The sequence below is a fragment of the Etheostoma spectabile genome, chromosome 6, assembly GCF_008692095.1.
Source record: "Etheostoma spectabile isolate EspeVRDwgs_2016 chromosome 6, UIUC_Espe_1.0, whole genome shotgun sequence".
NCBI classification, from domain to species: Eukaryota; Metazoa; Chordata; class Actinopteri; order Perciformes; family Percidae; genus Etheostoma; species Etheostoma spectabile.
In genome coordinates, this window is record NC_045738.1 from 4,462,781 (window position 1) to 4,478,610 (window position 15,830).

The 15,830-nt window shown below is 39.9% G+C and overlaps 2 protein-coding genes across 9 annotated transcripts in view; both read right to left on the reverse strand.

Moving 5' to 3' along the window:
* Positions 1 to 15,830, reverse strand: part of mal2 (mal, T cell differentiation protein 2) — an 871,414-nt gene that overhangs the window by 827,453 nt on the left and 28,131 nt on the right. The gene's annotated exons all lie outside the window — the stretch shown is intronic.
* Positions 1 to 15,830, reverse strand: part of LOC116690844 (protein MTSS 1) — a 60,562-nt gene that overhangs the window by 25,268 nt on the left and 19,464 nt on the right. For all 8 annotated transcript variants that reach the window (XM_032518039.1, XM_032518042.1, XM_032518036.1 and 5 more), the window contains exon 4: positions 532 to 616. In XM_032518039.1, coding sequence (XP_032373930.1) covers positions 532 to 616 — 85 coding nt within the window. The remainder of the gene's footprint in view (positions 1 to 531; positions 617 to 15,830) is intronic.

Consider the following 15,830-nt stretch of genomic DNA (forward strand, 5'->3'; position numbering starts at 1 on the left):
GTGTGTGTGTGTGTGTGTGTGTGTGTGACTACACTGAAACATTATAGATGCTTGTGTTGCCAGACAATCGTCTCTTTCCCAGCATTCCATGACAAGAGGCATTCTCACCCACGCACACAAAATGTCAAGACATGGAGGATACGCTCAGATAAAAATTTGAATGCAGACCACTTTATTGGAGTTGCACTGTTAGAGAAAAAGGTTTTTTTTTTTCTTTAACCCAATTAGAACACTGGAAAATCACATTATAAGCAGGTGGCAGGGTTTTAGTGGGGAAGTTTATAGGAATATTCCTCTTTTAGCTTAGTAAAACCACACAGATGGGGCTTATTCACCAAGTAACCCCAATTAAATCACATCTCCCACCCAACCCCTCTTACATCCCAGCCGATCATCCACCGGAATTGCAGAAGGGATATTTTATATCAGATCCTGTCTGTTGGTAAATTTCAATAGTATTGTGGTTGAGGAGAGACAAAGACAAGCCAAGGTAAAACAGCACACAAATGCACTACGTGTAATGTTGCTTACGTAGAAAACTGTTTGAGTTTAGCCTCTATGCCGCGATGTCTCATACACATTCTGGTCAACGCTGATCCAATTTCCTTGGTCCCACCTGAAAGACACACAAAAAAAAAAAAATAGTATTTACATGAGCTAGCTGGGTTAAAACTGAAGCGGTTTGGTATTTGCATTAAAGTAAAATATACAATAGTCAACTAATTCATATTAGAGTGAGAGTGACTTTGCTGCTGAAAAAAAAAACAACTATGGCTGGACTTTCTAAATTAAACAATCTGTAACAAGCACTCAGTGACCCCACTCTCTCTACTACTTGTAAATGTGTTTGTGTCCAGTTTTCTTCAAACAGGATAACTAGCTGTCAACTGGAAGGCCTCAGGCTGGACAGCCAAGCAGGGACTTGACGTTGATTGACAGAGCTATTGTCTGGCTGCTCAGTATGACTAGTTGGTTTCTCCGTGGGGTTGAAGCACTATGCGTGTGCGTGTGCGTGTGTGTGTGTGTGTGTGTGTGTGTGTGTGTGTGTGTGTGTGTTTTAGAGACAGTTTGGTATGATGAGCTAATGTGAAGTGTGATTCCCCTCCAACAGAGTGAGCCATTCTGCTGTCAGCACAGTCCCTGCTTCATGCAGAGACACAGACACACACAAACACACAGACACAGACACACACAGACACACACACACAGCTGTCACTCACTCACAGCCACTCATACTCATATTGACAACACACACAGACACACAAACTTGTCTTTAGCTCGGCTGCTGATTTGGCCTACTACACGCACTGGTGATTGGGGCGGCATGCAATCTACTTTACAGGAACTCCTTACAGAACGGAAGGAAATGTGTAAATTGAGACAAACTTTCAAATTGTTTGAAAATATTAATGAATGTAATGTGATATGGACGAGGCAAAGTTATGGGAGTAAAAACAACATGTTTGTGAAAATGTGTGCACAAGTACTATTGTAAAATGTGAGCTGTATTTCAGACTCTCACTGTCATATATTGGTCTTTTTCTTCCACCCTCTGTGAACTGTTTATCTCAGACTCAGCCGAAGTGGGGAAAGATGGGCCCAAAGGTTGGAGCATATGTTCTGAATTACTCATGTTTACATTCCACAGGAACATGTGTGAAGCAATGTTGAGTGGATAAAGTGTTTTTTTGGGATCCCTAAAATTAAAACAAGTGCCATAGATATTTGGTGTCAATGTTGCAAAATGTGTTTTGTGTTAAATCTTTCTGCTTCTTTCACTAAGCTACCGAACTGTTCCAGCATGCATCAGTGACAAAATATCTCGTCTCTACTCTAACTAAACCTGTGGAATAGCTGCTGACGTTTTTAGTCTCAGTCGCTGTGTGATTATGAACAGTTTGTCTAAGAACTGGTTTTCAGACAATCCGCATCTGTCCTGCTCTTCTAAAAGACCAGAATTAGCTGACTGTGCTTTTGACTGCTCTGTAAAAGAAGGGCAAAGCAGAGACCAACTGTAATACGGAGAGATTCAGCGTGGCAGTGAATTAAACTATTCTACATGGCAAATAGCAACTTTCACCAATACATAATTTAATGTCAACCCCGTTGAGCCCATTATGACCTCAATGTTTTCCCTTTATCCATTCATTCATCCTTTCCTCTTTCACTGTGCATGCTTGTTATTGCAGAGGGTGTGGCTACTACATGCCATAAAAGACCTTTCTGTAATACAACACCAGAATTCTCATTCATTCCTTCGTTGGCTTGTTTAGTCGTCCTATCCATCAATCCATCCATCTGCCCATCTCACCCTAACTAGGACTGCTTGTTAGTCTAGAGGGTGTGGCTGATAGATGCTATAGTGCCACAAGGAGGCCACACAGCCAAAGGGGGAAAAAAGTGGGATTTAGTGCTGGTGACTGTTTTTCAGCAGGACGTTACTGTAGAGTTGTAGCCCTTGTTGCCAAGAGTAGAGTTGGTTTCAGTTTAAAGTCAAAGATTAAACTCTATCTTACATTACACTACGATTTTGTGAGATTATTGAAATACCACCATTTCCATTTGAATAGAGTTCCACATTTTCTTTCAAGGGGTCTTATTTGAAAGAAGTAGAAATTTGTCTGCAGACGTTAGCATTGCTCAAGGCGTGGGTATGACAACCGAACTCCTCCCATGCCATGAGCATAAACAGGCAGACATTCCAGATAATCGAGCCTAGTAAATAAAACAGTTTACACCGTAGCAAGATGATAATAATGAGAATGAGTCTTTGGTTGAATTTAAATAATTCAGCAATACTAAATACTCCGTGTGAAAGAGACTTGCGCGTCTCCCTCTCACAGTAGGTAGCCAGTCAATGTGGCCTCTGTCATGACTGCCGGTTACTGTGGAAACAGTGTATGTGTGTGTGTATGTGTGTGTGTGTGTGTGGCCCTGCTACACTCTGACTTGGGCTCCAATAGTGTTGGGAAGTAAGGGCCCTTTTGTTTTCTTCCACGTATAAAGTCGATGACATGTCATACTCCTTGGGAACTGAGCTTACACATACTGTACAGTCCAATATGATGCTCGGCAAAGCAGGGTGGGATAGTAGGACTCATTCAATATTTTTGTTAGCATCTTCTAATGGTGTAAAAAAAAAAATTTGTAAGATTTGTATTACATTTTATGATTATCTTATATTTGAATTTGTTTTTTTGCCATATTGTGAAAAATATTCTTAATAAATATCAAATTATATAGATAGATAGATAGAGAGATAGATAGATAGATAGATAGATAGATAGATAGATAGATAGATAGATAGATAGATAGATAGATAGATAGATAGATAGATAGATAGATAGATAGATAGATAGATAGAGAGATAGATAGAGAGAAGAGGAAGTGTTATGGATTAGGGTGCAATCTGCCCTGTTTGTGGAAAGTTGTTCTGCTGCTCTCAGGATAAAGTGGCTGCTAACACACATCGTCTACTCTGTCTAGCACTAAGTGACCCCTGGATAGAAATAGCGCGATTGGCAGCTCCAGTTGTCACACACACACACACACGCATGCACGTGCGCACACACATGCTTCAAACCACTGCTCTTTGTGTGTCTGTCTGTGTGTGTCTGTCTAGTGGCATAGCTGGCTGTCAGTAGAAATAGCTGCTGTGTGACATGGTTGTTTCGGAGGCTTGTAATTATCCCTGCATCACTAACACTTTACCAGTTGAAAACACACACATTATACACTACGAGCTTGACTCTTTGGTGTATCCGTGTACCAACTGTGCTCAACTACTTTGGAAAAAAAAGAGCAAATTTGGCCACAGAATTTTTGGACGTTTCAGTGTTTTGTCTTTTGCATGATACACCCAGCCCTAGCCAATCAACAATGTCCCTGAGCAGAAAGAATACAGTTTAAAAGTTAATGGATTGTCTTGCAGCTGTAAATTAATTCACATAAGTCAGTTAGTAATACTAGGAAACCACTACTTTTCATATATATCCCTAACAAAGCTTTGTCTATTGGTCTGTGATATTTCAACATTCTGTGGGAACTTGGGTCTCAGTAGTCTACAAGGACATTTGTGACAGAGGTGATATTTTTCTGTCTGTATGTGGGTGTGTGCGTGAGAGAGATAGTATGGCTATTTGATGTTGAGCTGCCAAGTCTGTCTCTGTCCTCAACCCCCTTCCAGACTGTTCCTTGGAATGTCACACTGTGCTTGCACAGAGTGTGTGTCTGCATGTGTGTTTTTGCATTTTGTAAGGAAGCAGAAAAAGGACTTTGGAAGGAAAGTAGATTAAGACGTATGTATTCAAAGCATACTGCAAAAAGTGTTCTTTATTAGTTCTCATTATGTATAGCCTCTATAGTAAAGACCTCCTGTGTGAGCGAGATCGGTTTATTTTTGGGGTTGCAATTAACTCTCTTGCTAAATAAGCTTGCTACACAATTTTCCCCAAAGGCAGCAGGCCATGCAACTCATCCTCTTCGCAGAAATTAATAAAAGGTGGAAGGACAAAGTTCCTTCCTTTATCTTCTTTTTTTTATATACAAAATGAGTACAGTTCTGGTTGCTATGACAACTAGGGCTGGGAATCACCAGATGCCTCCCAATAAAATATCATCACGATACTTATGCTACAATACAATATTATTGCGATTTTAAACATATTGCAATATACTGCAATTTATAACCATTTTTCCAACTTCAAATTTTTCCCAATTTCAAATGTCCCCAAAAGGAACGTTTGTCAACATATGTTTTATCTAAAAAGATACATTTCTCTGTTTGTTCATATCACTTCAATTTTATTGATGAAAAATGGGATTGTCAAGCGGACAAACTGATCAACACATATATAATAAAAGATCGATACTAGCCTGTGTATCGATACAGTATTACCACTGAAAATATTACGATACTATGCTGTATCGATTTTTCCCCCCACCCCTAATAAGAACGTGATATGATTCAATGCAATCTGAGACTATCAATAATAATGGCATCAATGCAGCAGGAAGCATTATGACACCAGCAATATGACACTTTATGATTCTCACCATATGCTTTTACTGGCATTCAGATCTCAATATACCAGTACTTTATTAGCAAAATGTTAGCACATAGCTAGACCTAGGAAATATTAATGTATCATAACATCTTATTTCTTTTCTTCAAATATAACACATGCACACACACACACACACACACACACACACACACACACACACACACACACAACACACACACACACACACACACACACACACACACACACACACACACACACACATCTGGTATGCCCAGATGGAGCCACCCACATAGTACAGAACAGCTAGGATTTCATTCATTGATTTATATTTCTGCTCTGTCAGTCTGGTAGGCTACTGTAAGTCTACAATTACATGTTTTAATAAACGATAGGCCTAAGCTCAGTGACAAATTAGTTTTAATGAACCTGGGACTTGAGGGAGCTGGGGATACAAAGGGAATAGAAGTAGGGGGGAATGAGTCAAAACATCTGATCAATAAATTCTCAATAAACAAATCTATATACAGTTCATACTGGGTTAAGGGGTTAGGATGTGTGGGGATAGGAATCTGCTTGGTGTCCAAGCTCAAGGGCTCATAATAGTCTGCTCTAATAGTTCTCTTCCTTGGGAACCAAGCTCACCTCTTCATTCATCAATAGCTGCTGACAGAAAGTCAGCTTGCCCTGTCCACACACACACACCACACAAACACACACACACACACACACACACACACACACACACACACACACACACACACACACACAGCAAATCCAGCCTCAACGGGCACAAATGCATGCAAACGTGTGGGGGAGCAAACACACACGCACCTGCTGCAGTGTGACCAATGCTGACACACAAAAACTCGGGACTGTCTGACTACAGCTCCTAACAGCTGTCATCCAAAGACAGAATAAGGGAAATAAGGACAGAGGGGAGAGGAGAAGATGAGCAGAGGTGTTGAAAGAGGAGTGGGAGGGAGAATAAAATGATGAGGAATATTTTATATTGTTCTGATACTGATACTGTAAGAATTCTGTAAGTGCCCGGTTGGGGGGAAAAAAGTTTTTTGTATTGAGACTTACTTTAGTTGAAATGTGCGTATCTTAAGTAGAGTTGTGTAGTGCTATATAAATTGATTTTTTTTTTTACTCCTTATGAACATGACACTTTTATGGTGAAATGTTCATTTCATAGTTGTATTGTAAGATATGTGTTGTAGCAATCAGTATTATCTGGTTTTATTTAATGTATATAGTCTAAATACCAGTGTTATGCAGAAACTAAAACATCTACATTGATTTAAATGTGCTGACATTAACCAAAGAATGGCATCAAAAGAACCAGTACTGAATTTGCAACATCAGCACAAGTACAAGTATAATGACATTTTCAAACTCAGCCCTGACCCTATGGCCATGAACATGCATTTACATATACACTAATGAGGACTCTTAACCACTCACTACATTTTGACAGCCCTTCCTCTTACTACAGAGCACCATGTTCACTGAAAGCTGACAGGAGAGATAAGAGAGGAGGGTGGATCATTAGCCAGGTTTGAACCTATGATTCTGTTTGTCAATGGTTTGCATCATAGTCAAACGAGGCACCAAAACAACTGCAGGCTGACGTCTGAGTGTCTTTATACAAATAGTGAATTAAGCGCTGGATGTGTAGCTTAGTGACAACGTTAAACACAAAACTTGTAGCAAACAATGTAGCAGATTGAAATACTGACTGCAAGATATTTATGAATCTGTTTTCTTTAAAATAACTCATGGTCAACTGTAGTTGTGAATGTGTGTCAGTGTGCCACTGCAATGCAGTGAAATGCATCCTGAATAGTAATGCATGAGACTCCTCTTACCCTTCTCTCCTTTACATTGCTCTCCTCTACTGAAGGCTACATCTCTCCCAATCTCTTCTCTACCCCTTGTGTGCTTCCATTTTCTTACCTTTCCTGCCCTGATCTTGTTTCTTCTTATTCCCTCCCGATTTCCTCTACTATTATCATCCCATTCCTTTTTCTCCATCATCCAACACACTTGGTCTCTTTGTCACTACCTTCCTGCACTTTTCACTCTATTCTATTAGATCACAAATTGGTGTACGTGTAAGAGTGATGTATACAGAGTTGATTTAGAAATGTAGAGCTTTTACAGAAATAACCTTGGACTGATGTACACTAAACAGAGCCGAGGTGGGCGCCCTGGTAGGACACATGGTTGATTGTGTGCCCCATATACTGAGAGGCAGTCCTTACCGCAGTGGCCCAGGTTTGAGTCCGACCTGTGGCCCTTTGCTTCATCTCATCACCCTTCCTGACTTCAGCTATCCTTTCTAATAAAAGAAAAAAGCCCAAAAAATAAACTTGGGGAAAATAAACGAGCCAAAAGCTGTTAACAGTAAGTGTGTCAGTGTGTCACTGTAGAGCTGCAGCCTGAATACTAATGAATGCTGTACAGAGTTCCAGCTAAATGTTTACAGTGTTGACATAATGCTTACTGCAAAGTAGAGAAAATGTGTCATAAAGAGTGGCCGAGGAGGGTTGCAGAGAAAGGAAAATAGGAAAAGGTAAATATATTTTATGTTGATTTTCCATTGTTGAGATAAAGGGGACAATATAAAGGGCACAAGAGAAAGTACGGTTGACAAAGAGGAGTAATTTGAGAGTGACAGTATGTCACCTCTGTGTGGTTCTGCAGTGTGAATGCTAACGATGTCTCGAAGCCGCAGACAAACAAGAAAAGATAGCTGACAAATGCACCCGTTGCTCTCTGCATCGCTTGCTTACTCATTTGGATGCTTACCGAGCTCCTGTATCTCTACATCCCGCCTTGGTTATTCTCCTTCTCTTTCACCATTTCTGTCTCACAGCACTGTGGTATGAATGGATACTAGAGCAATGGATGGGAACTAAGTAAGATAACAAGAATGCATTGCTCTCGTCTACAAAATGCCACCATCCTTTTTCCTCTCACACTTTGTGGTGGGATGTGTGAGTTATTTCTCATCTTGCACATTTGCTGCACATTCATTCCTTCTTCTTTTTTTATACAAAAAAAGCGATTTTGATTTACCCAATACATCATCACTATCAATATTCTGCATCTGAGATCTCTTACTGGCACAATGATAGGCAATTATACATTGTGCATTTCTTGGGGTGCCTTCATCCAAATGCTTAGAAAGAAATTCTCTTTTAGATGCTTTTGTGTCTACTATTGGACTGCTGCCATTCTATAATTATAGTAAAACATGTTTGGCCACGGCTGTTTAATAAAACTAGACATTTGGGTACAGCATGGATAATAAGACTTAAAGCATTGTTCATTTGGCCTACAGTGCAGTCAGAATTTCAGATAAAAAAGGTTTCTGAGGATGATCATGTTCCCCTTTATATTTTACAGCACCAGAGTTCTGGGACAGTGGAGCAGGACAACAACAGAACAGGAACTAAAAGAGGATGGCTCCAGTACAGGCCTCACCGAGCATCACCACAGAAGATGTCAGAGGTCTGCTGATGTCTACACTATGGGTCACACTCTTCAGTCTAGCAGAAAGAAAATATATTCTTGTTCGAAAAATTAAACAACATGGCATTTCTGAATAGTATAGTGGATAGTATACAAACTGTTAAGCAGATGAATAATGTATTGTAGTATGATCTCTAGAATTCACATGCTGCACAAGAGAAAAGTATCAGGGTGGTCTCTCGACAGAAATCCCAAGCTAACAGTCTCCAGACAGACTTATATGCTAATTTATGCTAACTGGCTTACTGTACTATTACTGTACTCTATGTTGGGACTGCACCCGTTGGCTTCAGCTGGAAATTGAAATGCAAATGTAGGTCATTGTGGAATTCCATCCCCCCCTCTCCCCTTTATTCTACTGTATTTCTTTGATTTCTTCTTTAAAGCTGTTCTCTCTCTCTGATCTAGTTGCTCTCTATTGTGTGCTCCAATCTTTCTGTGTTGAGTTTAGTTTTCTCTCTTTCTGGTTTCTTTCTGTACTGGCTAAGTCCTCTGCTCCCATTCCCCTCTGTGAATGTAGTACTATAATGTTAGCATGGGGCCTGAGTTAATCTAGTAAGCAGTCGGCCTGTTCAATGAACGGCCAAAGTTGGGACAGAAATAAATGCTCAAAGAGAAGTGGTGAATGTCCCATGGGAAAGTACCTGATGGAAATACAGCTTTTTGGCGCATCCTTGCAAATGCCATCTTCATTGACTGAATAGTGAGAAATGTTTCACACTGTTGTCTTGGAAGAATACTTGCAACAATATTGAAAAATTGCAGCATATTCTTAATAATAAAAACCCTGCATGGTCCCAAAGTCCCTGTTATTGAACATGTTTTCCCACATACCTTAGCAGGTAACATCTGATTATTACTGGGTCTTCAGAGCTGCATGTTTAGGGACACAGTCAGTTCTTGAATCTTAGATGGATTGATAGTGTGTTTTACGCAAAATACACAATCTCTGGTATGTACAAGCATTTAATTTTAGGCTAATTATATGGCCAATGGACTTTTAGACAACATAACGACCGGTGCCATTACATTTCAGCCTCATCTGCATTCAAGACAAGACCAACAAGTAACCTTGCAAAGCTTAAACACAATAACATCAGCTGTTGTAATAGAGCTGGAAATATCAGGTGTCATTCACTGATAGTCAGTGCCTGCATAATGTTCTACACAGCATGTAACAGCTCTCCAGCAGCTGTACGTCTACTGCCCAGATTACCAATTAAACCCCTGAACGAGGGGATTTAATTGTGTCATAAGATGACCAGAGAGAGAGAGAGAGCAAGAGAGAGAGAGATAATGACCGAGACAAAGAGACAGAGAGAGAACAGGAGAACGAGAGAAAGAATAGATTACCCTAGACCCCACTCTTGCTCTTTTCCGGGCTCTGGTGCCCCACTTTCTCTCTAATCTTCCATTCTGGTCATTCTGACACACATTCCACAGACCGATAGAAAGAATTTACTAGAAGCTCTACCAAATTTGAAACAAAAAAAAGCAATTTGCGTTGACGGGCCACATGCCCTATTCCAGACGTAAGAGATGCTACCATCACCATTGGGGAGGGTTAGTGATCCTGTTGTTGTATGTTGTCTGTTGTTTGTCTATCTAATGAGCTGTATGGTGCAAGAGTGGTATTACCATCCTTATTTAGGGTCTGCTGAATGGCAGAACTAAGAAGCAGTGGCAATGATAACTGCCACTTAAAACAATCAACAAACACTGAAACCCTGATTAAAAGATTATGTAATGAAATCAACATAAAAGCACTTTTTTCTCATGTATTGAACAAATGAAAACTGACTTCAAATGACTTCTGACTGTCTGGTCAGAAGTACGGCGCAGCGTCACATCGGCATATGGTCAGAACGTGCAAAAAGTCTCATGTCACGGTTAATCATTTGCAGGTAAAGGGACAGAGGTTCATATTTCCACTGCAATAACAACTGAACAAACTAAGGTCTGAATCACTGGGTCTGAGTCACGTTCATCTTGTACGCGGGACTAAAGTCACATCCTAACTTGTCTTCATGACTCTCATATTCAGATTCAATTTCAATTGTGTAATTCTTTACATTGTCAACAAGGCAGAGGTATTCAAGTCATCAATCATCTACATAGGTCTCAACACTATACTGGAATAAAACAAATTTAACCTTCAAAAATTGGATTGTTGTTTTAACAAAGTTTTTACCAGAAGAGTTTTAGTGTTTCTGTTAATTCGCCCTTATGCAATAGGTTTACGTGGGAGCAACCGTTTTGAGGCTATTTCAACATAAGTCATAATGAAGTTTAGGAATGAGTGTGCACAAGGAGTGGCAATGTATCATTCTCTCTTCTGTCTAAGCCCAAGGGCAACAAGTGACATGTTTCATTAAAGAATAAATTGTAGTAATCTCTTTTCTACATTGCAAAAATACCATATTATATAAATTACTGCTAATAGCTGTAATACCGCCACAGCAAACAAGATCTGGTGGAATCAGCCTACACATCAAAGTGATGAAGAAAAAACATCAACCTTTGACCTTGACACTATAGGAAGATAGCCTTTTATGAAAGTGACTTTAAAAAGTGTGACAAAATAAAATAAAAATAAAAAGTTGGTTGCTAAGGGGGGATTCACCCCAAAACACAATATCAAAAGTAAGATGTTTTTTCTCTAACAAAGTTAGAGACAAGACAGCAGTCTGTGGCATAATTAAGAGATGCATGATGGAGAACAGGTTCTAACCTAACTTACTTGAAACCAAACAGTCAGTCAAAAATATCTACTATGTTTGGCTTTTTAGTATGTGAATGGGCCTGTGGTTACCACCTTTTCCTGTAGGGAGAGAGAATAGGAGGCCTTTGGTCCTGGAGACACAGGTGATAATTTAAACCAGACACACACTTGAGAGACTAAACTGTTTGTCAGTGCAACACAACACTCCCTTGTTTGCAATAATGACCACCAGATTACATATACCATGTGTGCGTCTGAGCCTTTGCATGCATATGTGTGTGCATATGTGTGCTTGTGTATGTGCAAGAGCCCTCTATACTATCAAAGAGTTATTGAGGGGACATTTTCCAACCCAATGTCACCACCCCATCCACACACACAGTGTTTTATGAAGTGTCTATGGGACAATAGGGAACAATCCAGACACTGACTGAAAGCTCACTGAGTCAACACGGACTGAGTAACTTGACAGGCCCTTTCCATTACTTACGCATCTATCAACCAATACAATGGCTGTATTATCACACACACACTCAATGATGAATTTATACCTAACAAGTGACAGGCTTGATCAAAGTGACATGCTTGTTCAGCATATTTTACAACAAAAACATTAATTGAAATCATTTACCTAAATTCAGAACCTATAGCTTAAATTATTTCATAAAGAACTATAAGGCACATTTCACGCACATTGTAAGGTCAGCTTACCTTATTCTAAAAGAATAAAGTTTTTTCCCAGTGAATGGGAAGGACTGAAAGAAGTAACACTTCATCCAAGTTCACCTTCAATGGTCACGCTGCAGCAGATGGCACACCTGTCCAGTTATACACCAACAAGCTGATGATGGTATCCCACTGTGCATGTGTGTTTCTGTCTTCGAGTGTGTGTGTGTGTGTTTGGTGTATATATATATATATATATATATATATATATATAATAATATAATTCACCATACCTAGGATTGGGGAAATTTCCATAGATCATCTTCAATGCAAGTCAAACCAGCTATTAAGCTAACTGAAATAACACCATGCCAATCACTCGGCATGATGAAGGGTATGTGATGATTTGGGGTTATTAGGGAACTTTATCAGGCTGCATAGTATCCTGGATCCATGAAATAACTGGCCTTTGAAAATAAAAATGTGCCTTTAAGGAAGAAGATTTATTTATTAATAAATTGAATACAATAATTAATTTAATTATTCATTCACAAAGAAAATTGGTGTCCCTAAAAGGTTGGATTTTCCTAATTATCTTTTAATTATCATTTAATTAACATCCCCCAAAAAAGCGTTTATTCCTCTTTTTAATCAACTTTAGCATGGGTGTGTAAAGTTATGCAAGCCACTGTATATATATATATATATATATATATATATATATATATATATATATATATATCTGTTCTTAAATGTATAACTCTATTCTTAAATATGACACCTGTTATTACTTTTACTTCTGCACCCTGGCTTTTGCTCTCCTCCGTCTCTGCCCCCCTATATGAAATCCAGTGTGAGTCTAAAAGTGCGTGCATGGAGATATAGAACAAAAGCAGACTGTCCGGTTGCAGCCTGGCTGCTGGGATGTGGTCTTGTGTTGATGTGTTCAATGTAACTTTTATAGAAGGAGAAGCCCAAAACTAGCATGCACAATTACAACCCATACACTTAGCTAGACACCACAAAGAGACACATAAACCAGTGCTTTAAGGTGAACAAGTAAATGCACACACGGTCAGCAGAAAAATGCAATGACACACACTCACAACACTTGTGTGTTTGAAGAAAATTTGGGTCTTGGTTTGCCCAAAAGCCTCGGTAATACCCACGCTTAACACCGTGGCGCGGGGCTCCATAGATGGTGCTCACGCTACGAGCAAGCACAGAGAAGTTAATGCTCAACGCATTGTTTGTTGCATTATTCTCCGAAACGCCAGGGGGCATACAAACAAAATAATCTGTGAATAAGCAAGAGGTAGTAGAGAAGAAGAAGAGAGTGGAGGAAAAAGTAAGCAGGCTGCCTGGCAACAGTGGTAAGCCAGTGTTTCCGTTTTTTTAATTTTGAAGGGGGGGGCTGCCATGGCAACCTTTTGTGCCGCCCCGGTATCAGAAGTAGGGCAGATGTACAATGTAGTCGCGGTTGCATTTTTTAATTATTTTGCCGATATAGCTGGCTGCTGCTCACATTGCAATTTAACAAGTAGAACTATTCAGAGGTAATTGGGCCCGTCCAGTTTAACTCCACATACTTTCTCTTTCTTCCGAGTCGACTATTAAACAAACAGCTCCGCTCCACCAAAAACGTCCCCGCGGTGGGTCCGTTCTAATTGGACAACGTTCAACTTGTCATTTCTGTCAGCTCATCGTCGTGATATCAAACATCTGGAAACATTGAAACGGTAAGTGAGTCAGTGTAGTATAACATAAATTGGTAATAGTCTATAGATGTACTGTAGTCATTTGGGTTTTGGTTTCCCTGTAAAGAATTTCTTGTAAAATTCATTGTTGTTCAGACAGACCTGCCCCGACTGCTAAAAGAAGTCCTAAAGAAAACACTGTAAACCCATTATGGTAACATGGTGACGTACCCCCAAACTTTGCATTTGTGTAATTATTAACGTTACTGTCGCTTGGAAGTGGAAATGCCTCTTAATGTTCTGAACATTTCTAGAAGGGGCGATTTCTTTTAGCTCTGACAAAGCCATCTCTAATGGTTTTCCATACTCTCCAGCAAAATGCTTCTTCTTTTCCCAGTGTGGTCTCTTTTACACATACCGGTATTTAAGGCAATTTGACTCCCTATACTCTGAACATGAAGAATCATACAGATGTTTATAGAGGGGAACCTGCTCGGCCAGTGTACCCACTTGACCATGTTGAAAAGTGAAGCACAGCGTGCACCGAGTTACAAAAATTCAGAGGTGCACAGCAACAACTTGCGGCGCCTTTGCGTTGGAAACGACAAATGCGGTGTTGCCATTTCATGGCTAGCGCACCTTGATGCAGGCCGGGAACACCACGGCAACCATAAACCTAGCTCTAGTTTCTCAGAAGCACACACACAGACAGAAGGGATGTTTTCAGCCCAGGCATTTAGGAAATGTTACAAACTGAGGATAAAATATCAGTCAAAAATGACGAGGATTAACAGGTGTGCAACTTGATTCTTTAATGATGTATGTCTTTACTCTGGTCTTTGTCATGGAAAATGACAAAAACGTGTTTATCAAGGCCACCAATGTGGTGTTTCACATTTACCAGAGTTTTTTAATAGATTAAGGCTGAATCCCATTCCTTCCCCTTACCCCTACCCCTTACCCCTTCCCCTAGCTTTTGCGCGTTCACGCGGGACCTAGTGCTGGTCCAATACGTATTACGAGCTAGGGGTAGGGGATAGACCGAGGGCTGTATAGCCCTTGAAACCTAGTGTGGATGCGACCTCACTAGAACATTGATGCCAAACAGGCATCAATGGCTGCCCGTCGACCAGAGAGACTCATGAATGTAAGTACTTTCGGCTTAAATAATTGATTAAAAAGTTACGACAGTTTGTTTTGTGGTCTATGCAGTCCTGTACATGTGTACTTGCAACCATGTTCCTAACTGAAACTTTTTAAAAATCGCTAGCTGCAATGAACGCTAATCGCTAACGCTAATCGCTAACGCTAACGTTGATTGCACAACAGTCCCACATATTTGCCTTGAATAGACTGTATACATCGCATAGATTGTATAGCTAGATATATATTAACGGTCTATGATACATCGCTACGTGCCTAACATATCCGCCCTGTATCACACAGGGGACACAGCAGCTGGTCCAGTTTGGGGCTGAAAACGAGCAGACGTTTCCAATTCATTGTTCATGTTGTACCCATTCATTTGCATTGGTAGCTAGTGTATTATTTGTATATCTGTAATTAATTCCTGTTCATTGTTCATGCACTTGTATGTTGTTGTTGGTTTTGATACGGGACACTGATGTATGTGAGGGGGGGTTACTGGCCAAAGGCTCCAGACTGGTCTGGAATATCAGAACAGCTGTAGTTAATTTGTTGTTGTGGTCTTGTTGTATTTTTAGTTTTACACATTTGAAGCCTTTATTGTGTGCGACATGTTAGTTATGGTTCTACTAGTTGATAATGGTTCGTAACATTATTTTATGTAACGTTTTGCCTGACAGATTTTTGTCAACAAATGTTTTTGTGAACATCAATGACATTCAAAACGGTGATAACTGAAACAGATACACACACCAGTATACAGGGTGTATATGTATGATATGTAACACATGATGCATGGTATACACATTGTATTGCAAACAGACCTAAGTACTACACAGATAAGTACTCTGCACTACCAAAGTGAACCTAAAATAACTATAAAATATATAACACACACTGTTGTCCAAACCCACACAATCAACAGACAGAGATGCCATCTTGGAGGTTTGTGCTCAATTCTGTATGGTGATGTCACCAAGTGGTGTCCAATTTCATAGGGGTATGTTTTCACCCCTTACCCCTACCCCTTGG